Source organism: Lithobates pipiens, unplaced genomic scaffold (assembly GCF_037356315.1).
Source record: "Lithobates pipiens isolate NorthernLeopardFrog02 unplaced genomic scaffold, aLitPip1_a1.2 Scaffold_18, whole genome shotgun sequence".
NCBI lineage: Eukaryota > Metazoa > Chordata > Amphibia > Anura > Ranidae > Lithobates > Lithobates pipiens.
Window position 1 is genome coordinate 353,339,351 of NW_027507758.1, and position 22,378 is coordinate 353,361,728.

The 22,378-nt window shown below is 42.1% G+C and overlaps 1 protein-coding gene across 2 annotated transcripts in view; it reads left to right on the forward strand.

Annotated features, from left to right (window-relative positions):
- The window catches only part of LOC143988162 (putative cation-transporting ATPase 13A4), a 162,071-nt gene that overhangs the window by 11,323 nt on the left and 128,370 nt on the right, over positions 1–22,378 (forward strand). The window contains exon 1 of one of the 2 annotated variants that reach the window (XM_077487493.1): positions 15,188–15,350. The exons of the other annotated variant lie outside the window; for it this stretch is intronic. Within the exon in view, the coding sequence (XP_077343619.1) occupies positions 15,303–15,350 (48 nt within the window). The 5' untranslated portion in view covers positions 15,188–15,302. Of the gene's footprint in view, positions 1–15,187; positions 15,351–22,378 lie in introns of those variants that run through there. 2 annotated transcript variants of the gene reach the window in all.

Below are 22,378 nucleotides of genomic sequence, written 5' to 3' on the forward strand. Positions count from 1 at the left end.
GAAACACAGTCCACTAAAAAATCACTCAGCCCCCATATATAAATAAATGGTAACGTTCCAGGAAAACTAGAACCAAGCTGGGAGAAAAAAAATATATATATAATCAACCATACGCTAATGGCACTATATCCCAAAAAACAAAGGACTAAGAGTGCAAAAACCACTTAGAAACAATGTACCAGGTTATACCCTGTTGCATATGGTCACTCCAGTTTATGTAAGTCCCCCAGGGATAGAGCCCTCCTAGCGTAAAAATCAATCCGAACGTGGATGCCGCTCGGTAGATACGCAGCTGCGGTTTGCACTCCAACTGCGTTCCAACGAACGGAACTAACGTAATAAGCGTAACTCCGTAACTCCACCGACGGAGTTACGCTTATTACGTTAGTTCCGTTCGTTGGAACGCAGTTGGAGTGCAAACCGCAGCTGCGTATCTACCGAGCGGCATCCACGTTCGGATTGATTTTTACGCTAGGAGGGCTCTATCCCTGGGGGACTTACATAAACTGGAGTGACCATATGCAACAGGGTATAACCTGGTACATTGTTTCTAAGTGGTTTTTGCACTCTTAGTCCTTTGTTTTTTGGGATATAGTGCCATTAGCGTATGGTTGATTATATATATATTTTTTTCTCCCAGCTTGGTTCTAGTTTTCCTGGAACGTTACCATTTATTTATATATGGGGCTGAGTGATTTTTTAGTGGACTGTATTTCCATATCTTGTCTCAACATATGAGATTTGTTTCTTCCATTTTTTATTTTTATGTTTTTATTGTTTTATATTTTTGTGGCAATAAATTGATTTTTTATACAAATCACACTATGGAGGCTACAATTTTTTTCTTATGAGGACATATGAAATCTCCCCTTGGTTGCGATTGAGGAGCTGGATATCGGCAGGGATTGAGAAATCTCTCTCCGGATGCGATTGAGGAGCTGGATATCGGCAGACTTTGATCTCAAGGCGAATTACCCCTGCAGGGGTACATTCTTCTGGTGAGTGGGGTACCTTGTGGGGGAACACAGAAGTCACGTTCAAGATTGCACAAGAAGCACTAAAGTCACTTTTTTTGCACCTTTTTTTGCACTATTGAAGATTTTTTTGGACAATTGGACACTATTTTTGTATTTTTATTTTTATTTGCATTTTTATCTTTTTATTTTTATTTTTGTTTGCTTTTTATATATATATATATATATATTTTTATATTTATATATTTTTTCATTATGGATTGTTTATTTAATTTGTTGGCTAATTGATTTTTTGTTTCTTCACCCGCACTTTTTGATGCACTTTTTATATATATATAATATATTTTTTATATATATGTTTATACTAGCATTTTGCACTTATAGCTTGTATATTTAAGTTTTGACTACAATTTCATAAGCACATTTATATACGCCTCTTACTGGGAATTTGCTTATTTAAATATATCTTGGCGTTAATGCGATTTTAGGCAATATTGCACTTAGCAACAGATACACATATACAATTGTTTGTCTTTTTGTCTGTTGTTGTTTGGTTTTTAGTTCTCTCCTTTCTCCTTCGTTTATTGGATCTATCTGTTAATCTCAGGAACTAATTTCCAGTAGGAATATTGCTGTTTTTTGGGACATTTGAGTAGCTTGTAACTTGGAAAATCGCATAATAGCAGCACTTTTTGGTATATACCATTTTTTTATTATATATATATTTTTTAGGATGAATACATGATCTATTCGGGATTATATATATATTTTTTATATATACCGACCTTACTCTGCAGGGTGTGGCCGATACACATTAAACTATCTTTATGATTGTAATAGATTCTAGTAGGAACTGTTTTCTGTTGCCGTTTTTCCTGATCCTGTTGGAAACAATTAGGATCTTATAGGATTTGAGGAATCCTGGCAGAAGGATTTTTCTTCACTCTATTTGTAGGGAGTTTTATTTGTAGGTAGCGCCAACCACCCCGGTTACCATATTGTTCTATTTTTTGGAGGAAACCCCAACTGGAGTTTCTCTCCTTGTGGGTGGCAGCAACCTAGTGATACAATTAGTATTTGTCTGTAGCCATTGTTACCACTATCCTTTTTGATTTCCAACCCCCACCGGTGTTTTAGCGCGGTTTTCTTCATTTTTATACTCATGATGCAAGATTTGTTAGCCACACCCCCTCCTCCTCTTACTTGTCCTCTATGCTCTCCTCTGCTGAATCAGTACCCACTAAACATTCAAGGGGCTATTCCATGAGTCAGGCTAAAAGATGCAATGCAGTGCTTCATCTGGTCTCTGTAGGGGACAGGAGCCACACCGGAGCATACATTCTTGCAGCTCTGAAGGGGCAGGCCCAGAGGTGGTTTATGCCATACCAGCTGGATCCAGGAATGGTGGTGTGTGATAATGGCACAAACCTTATGCCTGGGACATGTCCTCAATTTGGTGGTGCAGCATTTGCTAAGCAGGTAGCCAGGGTTGGAAGATCTGCTGAAGCAGGGCAGAAGAGTATGTAGCCATTTCAGGCAGTCATACACAGCCAGTGCTCAGTTGGCTGAAATTCAGCATAAATTTCCATCTGCCCAGAAAACACCTGATTTGTGACATGCCCACAAGGTGGAACTCGAATTTGGCAATGCTGCAGTGGCTGCACATGCAGCAGAGGGACAGTAACGATTACCTGTGTGAGCATGGTACAACAGGCTCTTCTGCTTTTTTCCCCATGCCAATGGCTGCTGATAAAGGATGCTTGCACTATACTGTCACCATTTACGGAAGCCACAAGGATGATGAGCCATGACAATGCATGCATCAGTGGCACAATCCCTGTTGTGTTCTTGCTGGAGCAGACTCTGTGTGGCATTATGGACAGGGCACCCGAGGCAGAGCAGTGCGAGGAAGAGGAAGACTTTATTTCCTCTCAAGGCCCACTTTATGCAGACACCATTCTTGCAATGCCATACAACACACAAGAGGAGAGGGAGGAGGATGATTATGGTAGTTTTGGAAGCATTAAAGCAGGGGAAGACATATGTCAACCCTTAGCAGATGGTTTTCCATCCCCAGAAGCCTTGGGAGTAGTATGTGGCTAGGAGGAGGCAGTTCCAAATACTGTAATCATTAGTGACCCTGAGAAGTCTTCTTCTCATGCCTCTGCAAACTTGCGGTGCATGGACTCCCTTATTCCTCAAAGCCTGTGAAAGGACCCTAGAATATGTGGCATCAAGGAGAAGGATCGATATTGGTTGACAACCCTCCTTGACCACCGTTACAAGGGGAAAGTCTCTGAACTCATCCAATCCCCACAGAGGGAGCAGAAGATTAAATCTCTTCAGGACACCTTGAAGAGGAGTTTATGTAATACCTTTAACAGACTGTGGTAGGTTACAGTCTCATGGAAAATGTAGTTTAGAGGCTTCTGCTGGTCAAGAGAGGAGCGCTGGAGAGTGGGGCCGCCTCAGTGATGCTTTTCAAAAAAAATTTATTCATCTGCGCCCAGCATCCACATTCTATCGGCAGTGTCTGCATCATATGGTGGGAGATTAGCTAGGGGTTAAAACAGACATGGTGAGCTTTCCAGTTGACAATCCCCTGGGTCACTGGGTCTTGAGAATAGACCACTGGCCAGAACTTGTCCAGTATGCAATTGAGCTACTGGGTTGCCCTGCATCCAGCGCGCTTTTCAAACAGGCATTCAGTGGTTCTGGAGGTTTTGTGACAGATAAGAGTGCGTCTGCTCACAGACTCCACTGACATTTATCAAAATGTATTAGTCATGGATTAGCAGCAACTATCTAGCCCCTGATGCCACTGATTCAGTGTTTTCTGTATCTGGAATCTCTGAAAGACTATCTAGGCTGCTTAGCTTTGTGGGTGTTGATTTCATATGGAGGAATTTTTTTTTGGTGTAGGTTTCATGGGCACAATTAACACCCAAGGACCAATTTTTCTGCACCTGTTTGACAGGTGCATATCATTTAAATTTTTGACAACAAGGCCAATTATTGCTTTCATCAAGAGTACCTTTATAAGGTTATGGTGTGAAGGCACCACCGACACCCAAAGACCAATTTTGCCACACCTATCTGACAGGTGCATAGAATTATAATTTTTGACAGCAAGGCCAATTCTTTCTTTCATCAAGAGTACATCTGTAAGGTTACGATGCAAAGTCACCACTGACACCCAAAGACCAAATTTTCTTTACCGTGAATATCATTTAAATTTGATAGCAAGGCCAGTTCTTGGTTACATCAAGAGTACCTCCATGGGGTTATGGTGTGAAAGCACCACCAACATCCAAAGCCCAATTTGTCTGCACCTGTTATCTCTATCCAAAGTCTGCGAAAGAGATAACAGAATTTATCCAAAAAATCTTGAATTTGTTCCGAGTGCACTAAATTGTGGCCTCATCATACAGACTAGCTCCCCATTAAAGAAAACTTGCAGGGGTACTGTTATTTTTTTGGCTTTATAATTTCTTATTATTTATTTATTATTGCTGCAGCAGGTTCTATACATGGTACAGATGTGCCACTTTTCAGCAGACTAAGGGGACCCCCAGTCACTATATTTAAAGGAAATTTACATTTTTATTGTTATTGCTTGTTTGTATGGTTTCACTTTGGGCATCAGTAAATTACTGCTCAACTTTTTTTTCATTGATACATGTCCCCCAGGGCAGTACCTGGACCCCTAAAACCATTGTATGCCCAATTACTTGCATATAAGCCTTAAAAATGGGTACTTTTCATTTTTCACTGCACTGGTGGGCACTTAGAGGGACATTGGACATTGGTCCCCTAACAGAAACCGCGAAGAAAAACAAAAACCAGTTCCGTAATCAGCTGTCATTGGCTGACAGATGATCATGTGGTAAAGGGCCGACTGTGTTTGGCCTTTTACCCTGCTCTGTGATCAGCCGAGTCCCAAGAACTCGGGGGCACATGGGTAGTATGGGAACCGGAGGACGTACATGGATGCCCTCCCAGCATTTGAGGTCTGCGCTGTAGCCTTCTTTCAGCTATAGCATGGACATCAAGTGGTTAAAACCTGCTCTTGAAAAAATTATCGTTTTAAAAAAACAAACATTTGCATTGATACATTGCCCCGTAGGGAATAACACGGGCCACCATACCCCTTTTATGGCCAAGTATTTGCATATAAGACTTCAAAATGGGTACTTTTGTTTTTTCCTGTTCAGCTCCCATAGACTTCAATGGGAATCACTGTTCAAGTTAGAAATTTTCCCCTTTTCAAAAGTTCTGCTGCAACCCGACAGGGGGTTATTTGGCCCATCACTAGCTAGGAGTCTTATTAGTGGCACAAGTTGGAAAGGCAGCTACATAGTCCGAAGTATCCTTTTTCATCCCTGGCAACCAAACATAATGCTTTAAAGTCATTTAAGTGATTGTGATACCAGAGTGGTCAGAGAGTACCCCATCTCCAAAGAAGTACAGCTTCCCTGAAGCTAGAGAGTGCAAACATATGACCAGATGGTACCTTCAGACCTCGAGGGGACACGATTCTGGGCTTCCTGCAACTGCTGTGAAAGAGCTGTAGAGTTTTGTGCAAGGGTTTTTTGAGGTGGAATTATGTACTGCTTGGTGGCTGGAGCTATTTTGGAAGGCTCAAACTGCCTGGACAGGGCATAAGCTTTTTTTGTTCTTGTGTCTTGGAATATAACAAAGGATACAGTTGAAATGGGAGAAGAAAAGAGCCCACCAACCTTGACATGAATTCAAACATTTAGCTTTCTGGATATACAATAGGTTTTTGTGATCAATCAATATAGAAAAAGGCTTTAAAGTCCCCTCCAGAAGATGCCTCCGTTCTAGATGTTCAAAATGTCCATTATGAATGTTAACTGCTGTCAGGTTATAGGCCCCTTGCAAGTCTGGCTTAGTGAAGATAATGACTCATTTCAGGAGGTCAAACTATTCCAGGATGAGGGGCAAAAGTGCTTAAGAATGATTTGATTTAAACATTGATAGTCCATACATGGACAGAGTCCACCATCTTTTTTTTTCAACAAATAAGAATCCAGCCCCCATTGGAGAGGAATAGGGATGGATAAAGTCTCCTAAACCTATCCAATGAGAACTGGGAATGCATCTTCACAATAACACACAAGGGCTCACTTAATGTTACAACACAAGAGAACAACTATAAAACCCTTATCCGGTGGTACCGAACGCCTGAGTTCCTCAACAAATTCAATCCAGATTCATCTGACAGATGTTGGAGATGTTTGAATGAAAAAGGAACACTCATGCACATCTGGTGGTCCTGCCTATTACTTCATACATTCTGGACACAAGTACAGGACATCACCTCACAAGTGACCACACAGTCCTTAGACTACACTCCAGCCCAGCTCATTCTCCACCACTCCTCCACACCAGCTTACTCGCACAGGAAATCCTTGGTGGTACACATGATTAACGCAGATAAACTATGTATCCCAGTCCACTGGAGTTCACCCTGTACCCCAGCTATTTCTGAATGGCTCACCCGTGTGGGGAAAATAGCTGAGATGCAGATAGAACGAGACTCCCCTTCAAAATTCTCCTGGAGATGGGCCTGCTGGACCCACTTCTGTTTGACTGAGAGATATGCCTCCTTGATGGGCGTAAAAAGCCCTGACCCCTCTACTGGCTAATAGAGACAACTGACTCGGCATCTGCTAAGAGAATACTCTTTCAATATGGCGCACAAAAACCCATCACCCTCACTCAAAGAGCAATCCTAGGAGAGGACCTCTTTTAACAGGGATTCTCTCGTGAGCCCTTACATACGTGGAGCAACCCAAGGAGACCAGGGAGGTGATGCCCTCGGAGCTCCTCTTCCCCCATCTAGTCTTTTCTTTTCTTTCTTCCCTTACCCTCCCCCTCCTAGATTCTCTCTCCCCTCCCCTCCCTCCCCCCACTACCTCGACCCCCGCTCTCTCCCCTTCCCCGACGTCCTCCCCCTTTCTGCCCCTGTCCTAAATGACAGGACAATACACGCTCACATACACATCTTCATATATGTTTTGGACATGGTGACTGACCCTGACCCCCATTTCTTGCACCAAACTTAATGATCGAGACAAATCCCCACAAAACCTTTCCCGATCCTAAGGACGCATACCCTCCACACCTACGCAGATATACCGCAGATGGTCATAACCAGGTAAACTAGGAGTTTCCCCTCAAATAAGCCCTACACCCTGGAGGTTGGGGCGAGGGCAACTGCTGTATATACATCTGCCTGCAGAACATGAGTGATTGTAGGAGGGGGAAAATTTGGGAAATTTGTGGGAATTTTTGACACTTGTTATCTTTGGATCCTTTAAAGACTTTGGTTATTTTATATGTGTTACTCTGTTCTTAATAATAATATTGTATACCATTTCTCTACTTGGTTACAATGTCCACTCACCTTCTGTTTATGTAAAACTGTGGACCAATACTTTATTTTCAATAAAAATTTTATGGAAAAAAAAAGTCTCTCTCTAAGTTGTTCTGAAATGTGTCCGAAGAGGTGTCCCCAGAATCAAGTTAAATGCACAGTCAAAAGTATGATATGGGGGAAGTACCTTTTATGGATGACTTTTTGCAAAAGTTATCCATAAAGTCATGCTATTCCTGTGGCAAGGTGGGAGATATGGACATAGAAGTCAGTAAACTGGGACGAAGTTCACAGTTTGGTGGCAGAATGTGCCCCAGGAGGTTAATTCCCCATTAAGCCAATTAACCACTTAAGGACCAGGCCTCTTTTTCAGATTTGGCGTTTACATGTTTAAAACAGTTTTTTTGCTAGAAAATTAAATATATATTTTTTTTTCTAACACCCTAGAGAATAAAATGGCGGTCATTGCAATACTTTTTTTCACACAGTATTTGCGCAGCGGTCTTACAAGCACACTTTTTTGGGAAAAAATTCACTTTTTTCAATAAAAAAATAAGACAGCAGTAAAATTAGCCCAATTTTTTTATATTGTGAAAGATAAAGTTACGCCGAGTAAATTGATACCCAACATGTCATGCTTCAAAATTGCGCCCACTCGTGGAATGGCGTCAAACTTTTACCCTCAAAAATCTCCATAAGCGACATTTAAAAAATTCTAAAGTTTGCTTGTTTTGCGTTACATAGGAGGTCTAGGGCTAGAATTATTGCTCTCACTCTACCAATTGCGGCGATACCTCACACGTGTGGTTTGACCGCTGTTTTCATATGCGGGCGCTACTCACGTATGCGTTCGCTTCTGCGTGCGAGCTCGTCGGGACAGGGGGGTTTAAATTTTTTTTTCTTATTTATTTTACTTGATTTTATTTATTTTTACACTTTAAAAAAATTTAAATAAATGAATGGATCACTTTTATTCCTATTACAAGGAATGTAAACATCCCTTGTAATAGAAAAAAGTATGACAGGTCCTCTTAAATATGAGATCTGGGGTCAGAAAGTCCTCAGATCTCATATTTGGACTTAAATGCAATAAAAAAAAAAATTAATTTAAAAAAAATGACATTGAAAAAAATATACCTTTAAGAGATATGGGCGGAAGTAACGTTTTGACGTTGCTTCCGCCCTCCTATGGTATAGAGACGAGTGGGGGCCATCTTAGCCTCACTCGTCTCTATACCCAGCAGCAAGAAGGACCTGATCGTCTCTGCCGCTACTGGCGGCTCCAGTAAGCGGCGGAGGGCTTGGGAGAGTGGCGGGGGGGTGGCCCCTCTCCCACCGCCGATAACGGTGATCTTGCGGCGAACCCACTGCGGAGACCACTCTTATCGTACACAGGCCCGCCTCCTGTAAAGAGGGATATCTCGGTTGTGGCAGCAGCTTCTGCTGTTACCGAGATATCCCTCTTCAAAAAAATGACGTATAATTACATGAGGCGGTCCATAAGTGGTTAAACAAAGGGCTGTGTAGTTGCAACCATGGATATCCAAGGATTACAGGAATGGATAGCCGATAAGAGGTAGGATGATTTTTTCCTTATGGAGGAACCCAACCTGTAGGGTGACTATGGAGGTCTTGAATTCCACTGTGCCTTTTCTTAATGGTTGTCCATTCAGTGTGTTGATGCTCAGGAGTCTTGGCTTGGGGACAAAAAGAAATTGTTGAAATTTAAAAAATGCTCTCAAGGGTATATAGGCAGCTGGAAAAAAAACAATAAATATATATTAAAAAATTGTCTTCATTGCGTACAAATATATATGGAACATATGGAATTAAAAACTACATGAGCTCTGGTATGGATGATATTCAAAAAATTAGATGTCAATGTTACATATGCAGATAGCAAGAAATGCAAAGTGTATTTCTCAACACTGGATGCTACTGCTCAGAAAACTCCAACGTGTTTCGATCGTATTCTCTTCTGATCTTTCTCAGGGGGGGATGAAGACATCTTCAAATTGAAATATCGTGTGAAACCAGAGCCAACTAAAAACATAGGGACAGGGTGATTTCCAGGTGGTGATCTATCCAGAAAATATGCAGAAGGTCCAAAGGACCCACTGAAAATCACCGCTGCTGGATGTAAGGAAATTTAGAGGAGCACACACAAGCTAAGAGTATCAATGTCTAGAAGCTATTCCCATCCTGCAACTGATCACTCACTGCAGAGGATAAGGTGTGTCAGCATAGAGATGAAAGAATGTTTTCCAAGGCAAAAGTATGATCCAAGAATATACCCACTACCCCATAATCCACAAAAGCCTCAAAAGGATATTCAGTTTGAGGCCAAATGGAAGATTGCAGGTACTGTGAGCTAAATTCTGGAAGAAGGATTTGTAAGGTCTAACCCATCCCTTCCGACATGGGTTAGATCCTCACTTTTTACTGGATGCGTAAGGCAAGTGGATAACATATGTCCTTTTAATCCACAATATATATAGGGGCCCAAAGAGCATCTTTTTTGTTTCTCTGCTTCAGTCATGTGGAGACAGCCAATGTCCATGGGCTCTGCAGGTGTCATGGACTTAAATGTTTAGGGTTTAACCTCAGACGATGTTTGAAAGGTAACTTGCAAATCTGTGATTTCTCTTGACACCTTTCATGGTAGCCAACATCCAGACAGTCACGCAGGTCTATGAATTTACCTAGGCCATCTGGAAGATCTTTATACACCAGTTCATCATTAATGTGATCTGAGAGATCTTTGCGAAAAGTTGCGATTTTTGTCGTAGAAATCAGTGTATGAAACTCAAAAACTTATTGTGGGACAGTTCTGGTGCCTTGCTAAGAGTGAGCATTCAGCGTTCCCGGTAAGGAGAGACTGATGACAGTGCCTTCCCCTTTAACAAGGATATTAAAAAGTCACTTTGGCAGAAGCTGTGCTGAATGTCTTAGGTTCATTGTGGAAGTGTACACGGGAAATGTTCAGAAAGCTTCCACAGTCTTTAATATCTCCTCCAAACTTTTCAGGCAGAGGGAGTTTGGGTGCATAAGAGGCAGCTTGGGCTGGAGCAGGAGTCTGAACTTGTTCAGAGGACACTGGTAGCAAGGATTTTATCATAGCAGTCAGTGCATCCAGTTTAGTATCCAGAGAAGTAAGATGCAATTCATTAGTATCAAGCATGTGTCCCTGATGTAAAATTGCCTTAACCAGTTTAGATGGGTCCACTTTCATTGTGGCCCCTTTGTTATGTGAGTTACCTGTAAAAGGTTTAGTCCAGCGCGGAGGTTTGACTGGGGATTGAGGAGTTAGCGTAGTCAGGCAGGTCAGGTCAGCGAAAAATCTTGACAACAAAGTCAGAGTCCAGAAGCGTGGCTGAAGGCAGGCAGGGTCATACACAGACTGGCAGTGTAATGTAAAATTGGCAGGCAAAGAGAGTAATCCAGGAAACAGGCAGAGGTCAAAGTCCAGAAGTTAAGTAACTCAGCAGTTTAAAACACAACCAGGGAAACAGATCCAACAAATGGGCCCAGTACACAGGAAGTCCTGCAATTTAAGCTGGGTCAGTTGTGGATTTACGGCAGCTGGAAGGCAGGTGGAGCTAGAGAGTCCCAGGAGCAGATGTACTAAGCATATTGTAAGCTGCAGAGAGTCAGATTCCACAGTGGCTGAGCAAGCTGGATCACAGCACAGAGCCAGAAGAGCCCAGGTTCAAACCTAGGCACATGACATCAGGGCAATAACTTCACAGCAAGCCATAGAAACTTTACAAAATAAAGGGGTGGGCAGCTACATAATAAAATAGGTTTAATGCTGTTATAAATGACAGGTATTCACTAGAAGGAGATCTGTTAGGGGATTTCAGAATGGAAAAATATCTGGGTATCATAGTAGATCACAATCTCAGCAATAACAAGCATAATAATAGGATGCATTAAAAATTACAAAGACACACATGTATTTTGAGCACTGTAGCCAAATGATCATCAGTGTTTATGTATATAAATAAGAACACCAAAGGACTGTCCCAGGCTGCTACCACGTGTAAACCTGGAGTAGTGTTAAGAGCAAGTAAACAAGCAGGAAGAGACAGTGCTCAGGGCCCTAGGTGGAAATGTTTATATTAGGGAGATCCTCACAGGAGAGTATGTGATGCTCGTCACAATAAAGTCTGTCAAGTAAATGCAAAAGTAAAATTGTACTGGCCACCAGAACAGCCCGTGATTTACCTTCTGTACAGTCCCTACATCAGAATTTTGAACTGAAATCCCATCAAAGCCCGGAACCATTGGTATTGTTTGCTTTTATCACCAATTTTAATCATTTGGCAGTACTTGAAAAAAATAATTCCATTTACTGGACTTTATTATGACCAGCATCACATCCACGTAATCCTGTGAGGTTCTTCCTAATATAAACATTTGCACCTAAGGCCCTAAGCGTTGTATCTTGCTGCTTGTTTACATGCATTAAAAAGGGTATCTACTCAATAGATAAATCTATAATTCTCACATTCTACCATCTGTCGCGTACTTTAAAGGGGAACCCATTATAAAAAACAAACCACAAGGGTTCCCCCCAAAATTTATAGGAGACCTTTCTGGTTTGGTATTCTGTTGTTGGGTACCAACAACAGAAAAGTAATGTGGGATTACTCCCAAAATGCATTCCAAACTTTCATCCAAGCATGTCGCCTGGCTGGCCATGTAAGGAGCAGGGATCAAATCTACTTGAAACACAGTAAAAAAAAAAATCCAAATGTACAAAATGGAAGCCTACAACAGCAATCTATATAACAAATGTTTCAAGACCTGAAAACATGATATGGAAATACATTATATTACCAAAAGTATTGGGACACCTGTCTTTGCACGCACAAGAACTTTAATGGCATCCGAGTCTTAGTACATAGGGTTTAATATTGAGTTGGCCCACCCTTTGCAGCTATAACAGCTTCAACTCTTCAGGAAAGGCTGTCCACAAGGTTTAGGAGTGTGTCTATGGGGATGTTTGACCATTCTTCCAGAAGCGCATTTGTGAAGTCAGGCACTAATGTTGGATGAGAAGGCCTGGCTTGCAGTCTCCGCCCCAATTCACCCCAAAGGTTTTCTGTCAGGTGTAGGGTCAGTCAAGTACCTTCACCCCAAACTTGATCATTCATGTCTTCATGGACCTTGCTTTGTGCATTGGTCCAAATCAGTTGGTGAAGTGGGTATTATGGTATTGGGTTGTTTTTCAGAGGTTGAGCTTGGCTGCTTAGTTCCAGTGAAGGTAACTCTTAAGATGTCAGCATACCAAGACATTTTTGACAATTTCATGCTCCCAACTTTGTGGGAACAGTTTGGGTACAGCCCCTTCCTGTTCCAACAGGACTGTGCTCCAGTGCACAAAGCAAGGTCCATAATGCCATGGATAAGTGAGTTTGTAGTGAAGGAACTTGACTGGCCTGTACAAATTTCTGACCCCAACCTGATAGAACACCTTTGAGAGGAATTAGAGCAGAGACCTTGACCCAGGCCTTCTCGTTCACATCAGTGCTTGACCTCACAAATGCACTTCTGGAAGAATGATCAAACATTCCCATAGACACACTCCTAAACCTTGTGGACAGCCTTCCAGAGGAGTTGAAGTTTGGTATAGCTGCACCCTATGGACTAAGACACAGATGTTGCTTTGGGGATTTTTGTATGGGAAACAACAATGCATTTAATTTTACCTAAATATTAGTAATTAAATATAATGTGTGAGTTGTTTTTTGGTAAGCAATACATGGACTAGGCAAACAAAAGAAAAGAATAATTAGAAAAAAAGCATAGAACAAGAAAAAATAAGGCAATAACGGGACAGGACAAAGCCACTGCTAAAATGAAGTTCTACTGTCATGGTCTGTGGTCAGAGGCCAGAAACTGTAGCATTAGAGAGGGTTATTGGTGGTCAGATGTAAATGTACAAGGAGATCTCCCTAGCAGATGACGCAGGCACACCTAAAGCATGGGGTTTAAGCATTATCCAGTAATCACCAGAGCTCCTGATGGTGGAGATCATGTCATGGTCCTCAGGATCACCCCATCAGGAGGTGAGATAGCCAGGGTCCAGGAAAGGATATAGCAAGTAGGGATCAAGCAGAGATGTAGTCAGTAAACAAAGTAGTAGCTGGATCAGATTGTCAGTAACAACACTGCTTGTCAGTAACAAGTAGTAGCTGGATCAGATCAGACAAGAAGTATAGTCAATGAACAAGCCAAGGCTCAGTAACAAGTAGTAACAAGGATATGGGCAACAACAGGTATACAAGGAAAAAGATATCAGCTGGAGAGAGCACACTAATCTGGCAAACAGGAAATGCAAAGGCATAGTCTTTCAGAATCAGAAAGTTAATGGGAGGAGAAAAAGTTTGCAGGTCCCGACCCAGTACATAACATTTACATTTATTCTTGGCTCCCATACTAATTCAAATGGATTCTGGAGTGGAGAGCAGATAACTGAAAGGGTTTACAAAGCAGAGCTTCCAAGTGGGAGTTAGGTTGGTAATGGAAAATATGAAGATGCAGATTACAGTCCAGAATTTTCTAACCTTTGATAATAGCTGGCCTCCAAATGTAATGTATGGAGACTGTGTGAATATATTGACACAAAATATAAAGTTAATTTCTAACCCGGCTCAACTGAACTCAAAAGCCCATGTACACTAGCCTTCAGAGGGGAAGGACTACATATAAATGAGAGATTTTTTTTCATCGGGTATCCTTGTCCACGACTTATAAAATAATGTTATGGAAGCAATAGCTTTGATCTACTATGTGCTATTGTTTTGAAACTAAAGAGACACTAGATTAAATCAGAAAGGATTGTCTTCAAGCATGTGGTATTCAGACCACTACTTTTAACCAAAATGGTTTCCAAAAGATTATATATGCTTTCAACATATTTTATGAATGTTATTTAACTGTAAAATGCTTGTTTAGACACCTTAAAGCAGCTGGAAAAAGCATTGTCAAAGTAAGTGAAGTGTGTATGAGTGTATTAGAGCCATGTATAAAATGAAAATCTATTACAATTAGTTCATGTTGCCTTGGGAAGAGGAAGAGGGTGTTTTTAAAGTGTTCACTACAATCTATTTTTTAGCTAATAAATGTTATCAGCCTAAATCCAAATTTACAGCCTAGCTTAAACAAATTACTTTACTTTTTTTAAGATTATAAATTACATTTTGTTTTTTATCTATGTTCACTACCAGCATACACACTTTGTCGGGATTATTTTGGGGCTACAATCTTTATGTGAGTTTATGAGAGGTAGAAACTTAATAAAATACATTTTTAGAATGGACTTTAAAGGTGTCAAACAGTCTATAATTTTCTATAAAACAATTCAAGTTTATTAGTACAAAAAATGTAAAATGTATGTGTTAATACACATAATGCTATAATATAAAAACATGTCCTGTGCAGATTCATATCAGCAGGAACGTACAGCTCCCCCAATTTGTAATATCACCCCTTGATAACCCAAGCTACAAATTGTTTGATGCATGTACCAAAACATTGAATCACGTTAAGGTTGAATTCAAGTAGTAAATAATAAAATGGGATGTTAAAGGGTCTCAAAGCCTCAACTAGTTTCACGTGAATGCCCTGATTCTTCGGGAGTTTTGTGGTTTGATTTTGGCACGCTTAACACAAATGGCCTTAAGATTTAAAGGTCATTAATATTTGGTTGGATTGTTCAATGAATTAAAAAAAAAAAACACATCTCATATGGAATGGAAGTGTCATGAAGCCTGAATGCTAATCTGGGTCCTTAGGCAAGTAAAGAGGTTGTACTTGTGACTATAAAAGCACCAGAGTGAGAGAGTGTGCAGGTCAGGAGGGATTATTCAGTATTGCTACATTCCCCTGCTAATCTTTAGTAAGCAGTCGATGAAGAAATGGGAGAAAAACATGCCATACTTAACCAAGGGGAAGAGAATGAAATGGTGAGCAAACAGTTCATTCTTTGTATATATAAAAATGTACTGAACATAGAAGCTTTTCATGGAACATTTTACATAACTGACATTAGAAGAAAGTTTTCTTTACTGCCACGGTCAGCATATGCTGAGATCCATAGCTGATAAACATTGATAATCAGCTTTACAAAGCATACAAAAGCTACCTAATATCACAATATTATACCTATTATGTAATATATTGAGAAATTATCTGAAATACTAGCTGTGATTACCTTCTTCACATTGTATGTTATTAAGCTTGTTTATTATGTTCTTCACGTATTGTATTGAATTTTTAACCCTTTCACATGCAATATGCATTTGTTTTATGACAAACATACAACCTATCTGTAGACTGACCACGTGACCCAATCGACTACAATATAACCAGTTCAAAAACTAAAAAAACTAAAACAAACAAAGAACCCCAAAAATGCTAATATTATATCTTGATATTTTTTTTTCTCTGTTACAAAATGCAGTATTTGCATGATACCTGCCTGTTACCCTAATTGAATATTTAATGTATCCTATTTTCTTATGGAAAATGCAGCAATAGTACTGAGACTGCAATGGAGAGAAGAGAGTACATTCACATTCTACTGACCACATTTCTGAATAATAAAAGAAATCCAACAGTGCTTGATCCCATTAAAAAGCAGACTATGACAGAATTACCTGTTCTATTTAAACCAAATATATGTGGTCTTAAGACAATTGCAGCTTACCTAAGGTGTCTACTTAGTGGTATTGTTATTGGACCAATTGTCATCTTCACCATATGGCTAGTTTAAAAATAATAATTGTAATAATTTCTACAAATGTATGTATAAATTGTTATTGATAATTATAAAAAAATATTTGTAAAAAATGATTTTGCTATAATCAGAAAACAACGATTAGTTGTCTAAGACCCCTTTCACACTGGGGTGCTTTGCAGGCTTTACAAAGCTAAAAATAGTGCCTGCAAAGAGCCCTGAAACAGCCGCTGCTCTGTCTCCAGTGTGGAAGCCCAGAGGGCTTTCACACTGGAGCGGTGCGCTAGCAGGACGGTAAAAAAAGTCCTGCTATGAGCATCTTTGGAGCGGTGAAGGAGCAGTGTATACATTGCTCCTTCACCGCTCCTGCCCATTGAAATCAATGGGGCAGCGCGACTATGCCCCCTGGCAAAGCGCTGCTGCAGCAGCACTTTGCGGTGGTTTTGACCCTTTCTCGGCTGCTAGCATGGGGGTAAAACAGCCCCGCTAGCGGCCGAATACCACCGATAAACAACTGTAAAGCGGTGCTAAAGATAGCACCATTTTACCGCTGACGCCGATCCCGCCCCAGTGCGAAGAGTGCCTAAGAAATAAAACCTGCGTGGAAATATTTACTTTTTGTATGACCTGGTGTATTTTAGTTTTGGCAGATAGTGGAAAGTGAAAACAAGAATTTTAAGTGGTTGTAAAGTCAGTCATTCTATGCATTGAGATTAAAAAAAACCTTCTGTGAACAGCAGCCCCCTTCAGCCCTTCATCTTCCTCCAGCGATGTGTATGAATGGACTCTCCCTCATGATTGGCTGAGATACAGCAGTCAGTTAGCCAATCAGGCGAGAGAGGGGGTGGGGCTGAACCACAGCTCCATGTCTGAATAGACACACAGAGCTGCAGCTCAGCCCGGGTGCCCTCATAGCAAGCTGCTTGCTGTGGGGGCACTCAGCAGGAGGGAGGGGCCAGGAGCGCTGGAGAGAGACCCTAGTAGAGGAGAATCTGGGCTGGTCTGTGCAAAACCGTTGCGCAGAGCAGGTAAGTATAACATGTTTGTTATGTTTATATAAAATTAAAAAGACTTTAGTATCATATAAGTTCCACTGATCCAAAATAAAATAATGGTCTGTCTGAGAGACTTTTAGTTTTTGAGCATCCATTATTTTCTATTGTCCATTGTGGTTAGGGATGAGCCGAACACCCCCCTGTTCGGTTCGCACCAGAACCTGCGAACAGACCTAAACTTTGTGTGAACTTTAGAACCCTATTAAAGTCTATGGGACTCAAACGTTCACAATCTAAAGTGCTCATTTTAAAGGGTAATATGCAAGTTACTGTCCTAAAAAGTGTTTGGGGACCTGGGTCCTGCCCCAGGGGACATGGATCAATGCAAAAAAAAGTTTTAAAAAACGGCCGTTTTTTCAGGAGCAGTGATTTTAATAATGATTAAAGTGAAACAATAAAAGTGTAATATTCCTTTAAATTTCGTAGCTGGGGGGGTATCTATAGTATGCCTGTGAAGGGGCGAATGTTTCTGGTGCTTAGAACTGTCCCTGCACAAAGTGTCATTTGTGCAGGAAAAAAAGTCTTTTAAAATCACTTGCGGCTAAATTGTCGGCTCCCCGTAATACAGAGAACACTCAATGAGTGTTCTCTGTATTAGCCGACAATTCATTTATTCATTGATAAAAAAAAAAAAAAGTGTGGGGGTTCCCCTAAATTCAATTACCAGGCCCTTCAGGTCTGATATGGATATTAAAGGGAACCCCGCATAAAATTAAAAAAAAAAATTGACGTGGGGGTCCCCCTAAAAATCCACACCAGACCCTTTATCCGAGCACGCAACCTGGCAGGCCGCAGGAAAGGAGGGGGGGGACGAGAGAGCGGCCCCCCCTCCCTCCTGAACCGTACCAGGCCACATACCCTCAACATTGGGAGGATGCTTTGGGGGTCTGTGACCCCTCAAAGCACCTTGTCCCCATGTTGATGAGGACAAGGGCCTCATCCTCACAACCCTGGCCGGTGGTTGTGAGGGTCTGCGGGCGGGGGGCTTATCAGAATCTGGAAGCCCCCTTTAACAAGGGGACCCCCAGATCCCGCCCCCCCCTGTTTGAAATGGTAAGGGGGTACCCCTACCATTTCACAAAGAAAGTGTAAAAATGGTTAAATAAGACAAACACACTTTTGAAAAATTCCTTTATTAAAAATAAAAAAAATTAAAAAAAGATTCCAGCGGTGCTAATCCACTCTTGCTATCCAGCGACGGCTCTCCGGGGTCCAGCGATGGATGATCATATCCAGCGACGGGGGATCTCTCAGTCCAGCGCTGTCCATACATCCGTCTTGTCTCCAGTGCGGAGACACTGCGGAGATCCCAGCGCTGACGTTTCTTATATAAGGAGGGCGGGGCCACCCGTCACCTGACCCCACCCCTCTGAAGCTGGAGAGGGAAGCCAGGGGTTCCCCAGTGACGTACGGGTGACCCCGCCCCCTCTGATGTAACGCAGGTTTTCGTTACATCAGAGGGGGCAGGGTCACCCATACGTCACTACGGCCGGGATCTGGGGGTCCCCTTGTTAAAGGGGGCTTCCAGATTCTGATAAGCCCCCCGCCCGCAGACCCTCACAACCACCGGCCAGGGTTGTGAGGATGAGGCCCTTGTCCTCATCAACATGGGGACAAGGTGCTTTGAGGGGTCACAGACCCCCAAAGCATCCTCCCAATGTTGAGGGTATGTGGCCTGGTACGGTTCAGGAGGGAGGGGGGGCCGCTCTCTCGTCCCCCCTCTTTTCCTGCGGCCTGCCAGGCTGCGTGCTCGGATAAAGGGTCTGGTATGGATTTTTTTAATTTGACACGGGGTTCCCCTTAATATCCATATCAGACCTGAAGGGTCTGGTATGGATATTTAGGGGGACCCCCACGTCAATTTTTTTTTAATTTAACACGGGGTTCCCCTTAATATCCATGTCAGACCTGAAGGGCCTGGTAATTGAATTTAGGGGAACCCCCACGCTTTTTATTTATTTTTATTTTGTTTATCAATGAATGAATGAATTGTCGGCTAATACAGAGAACACTCATTGAGTGTTCTCTGTATTATGGGGAGCCAACAATTTAGCCGCAAGTGATTTTAAAAGACTTTTTTTCCTGCACAAATGACACTTTTTGCCGGGACAGTTCTAAGCACCAGAAACATGCGCTCCTTCACAGGCATACTATAGATACCCCCCCAGCTACGAAATTTAAAGGAATATTACACTTTTATTGTTTCACTTTAATCATTATTAAAATCACTGCTCCTGAAAAAACGGCCGTTTTTAAAACTTTTTTTTGCATTGATCCATGTCCCCTGGGGCAGGACCCAGGTCCCCAAACACTTTTTAGGACAGTAACTTGCATATTACCCTTTAAAATGAGCACTTTAGATTTCTCCCATAGACTTGTATAGGGTGTTCCGGCTTTTCGAATTTGCTGCGAACAGCCCAAATTGTTCACTGTTCTCTGAACAGGCGAACAGGCAATGTTCGAGTAGAACATGTGTTCGACTCGAACTCGAAGCTCATCCCTAATTGTGGTTGTACTCTGATTATTGGATGCCCAAGTACCTACCTCTGCAGATATTGTAGCACAGGTGGGACCAGGAAAGGGTGTAGAGAGTGTGGGAGGAAGCTTGTCAGGGCTTTTGGTGTGGGAGGAGGGGGGATATTCCAGCTCCCATGGGGGGGCAGTCTTTTTCTTTGGGGGATGTTGGTGTGTGGGGGTGGTGAAGGGGTACTTGGTGGCAGTTGTATGGGAAGGCTGGGTCTGGCAGGGGGGAGGTCGGGACTTTTCACTTTTTTTGTTATGCATATAGATTTGGTTACACACCTTGTATTAAATTAAGAAGCACAACTTGTTTGTAATATATTGGTTGGCCTCCCAGGACCCAGGGCTGGATTAACATAGGGGCTATTGGAGCTGCAGCTCCAGGCATCTTACCTTAAGATAAAAAAACAAAAAAAACAAATCACAAAAAATAAAAATGAAAAAACGATCAAGCTTTGAAAGTCATATATACCCCAAATTGGGACCTACCCCACCACTGGTCAAAATTTGGGGCTCCTAGGACCTATATTTCCAGAGATACGGGGCTCCTCGTACAGTCTGTCAGAAGCTACATACAGTGTGGCCAGTTTAAATACAAGCTGCCACACTCTGTTTGCAGCAAACTGAGATGATGAGCTCACAGTGCCTCTCCTCACTTCTTGTCTGAGGCACTGAGCTCAAGGGAACGCTTGGAGCCTTGGACCAATGGGAAAGTACCCTTGGCCCCAGCTGTCTAATAAAAATTCTTCAGTGAGAGGCTGTCTTCTCACTGCAGTGTCTTCCAGCCTAGCCTTCTTAATTAGAAAGAAAGAACATGGGTTTATGGATATAAGGTTCACTCATAATCCAATTTTTCTCACACAGTTACAGTAAGAGGGAGAATGATAATCTTCTGCTGCTGAAAATGTACTGTTTTAATCAAGATAAATTATATAGTATTATGGTATACGTTACACCATAATCATTATTTATCTACAGTATTTACTGTGAAATTACTAGTTTGAAGTTATAACTTCAAACTTCAGTAGTTTGACCGTTAAGCCATCTGCTTGAGTCGTTTTTGAAAATATAGTGAATTACTTTAAAAAAAATATATAATAATTATTTGTATATTACTTACTTATGATAATTAACCCTTACCACCCAGGCCAATTCTGTCACTTCTACATGAAAAAGCATAATTTTTATTTTTTTTGCTAGAAAATTACTCAGAACCCCCAAACATTATATATATTGTTTTAGCAGACACCCTAGGGAATAAAATGGTGGTTGTTGCAATTTTTTATGTATTTGCGCAGGAATTTTTCAATTTTTTTTTTTTTTTTTTTTTACTGTTTCATGAATAAAAAAAAATAAAAAATAAAACACAAATGTTAGCCTGATTTTTTTGTATACTTTGAAAGATGATGTTACATTGAGCAAATAGATACGTAAAATGTCTTGCTTTAACCACTTGCCGACCGCCGCACAACGATATACGTCGGCAGAATGGCACGGGCAGGCATATGGGCGTATATATAAGTCCCTGCCTTCCCGCGGGTGGGGGGCCCGATCGGGCCCCCCCCCCGGTGCCTGCGGCGGTCTGCATTCGTTCGGGAGCGATCCGGGATGAGGGGGCGGCCATTCATTCATGGCCACCCCCTCGCGATCGCTCCCGATGAATAGAAATGCTCCGTGACATCACTTCCTCTCCTCACAGGAGAGGAAGTGATGTAATCTCTCCTCCGTGTCTGTATTTTTCGTTCCGGCACCGAGGAGAGAGGATCGGTGAGTTGCACCAACACACCACACGTACAGTAGAACATGCCAGGCACACTCACACCCCCCCTTTACCCCCCGATCACCCCCCAATTACCCCTGCCCCCCCCCCCAGTCACAGTGACACCAATTGCATTTTTTTTTTGCATTGGTGTCATTTGTGACTGTAATAACTGTTAGGGCAGTTAGGGTTAGCCCCCCTAACCCCCCCAATAAAGGTTTAACCCCGTGATCACCCCCCGTCGCCAGTGTCACTAAGGCTGGGTTCACATTGCAGCGGTTTATGAGAACGAATGTGATTCGCACCGCACTGCAGTGCAAATCACATCCGATCTCTGTGCGATTCGAGTTCAGCCATACAGATAGTATGGCTGAATTCGCGCCGCACCCGCCGCAGCCGCCACAAATTCACACGGGACCCTTTTTTTGGTCCGCAGCAGAATCGGATCGCATGGGTGTTCACACCATGCGATCCGAGTTTGCAGATCGCACTGCGATATGCGAACTGATCTGGGGGTGTCACTAACATTTCACTGACACTCCCAGCAGTTCGCATAGGGCAGTGTGAACTGCCGCCGGGAGGCATGCGATGCGGGAACCCGCCGCGGATTCGTGGCATTCCCGCATCGCTCCAGTGTGAACCCAGCCTAATAAGCGATAATTTTTCTGATCGCTGTATTAGTGTGACAGGTGACGCTAGTTAGGCAGGTAGGTATTTAGGTTCGCCGCAACTTTTTATAGCGCCAGGGACCCCCATATACTACCGCATAAAGCCCACTGATTGCCCCCTAGTTAACCCTTTCACCAGTGATCACCATATAACTGTTACAGGTGACGCTGGTTGGTTAGTTATTTTTTTATAGTTTCAGGGCACCCGCCATTTATTACCTAATAAAGGTTTAACCCCCTGATCACCCGGCGG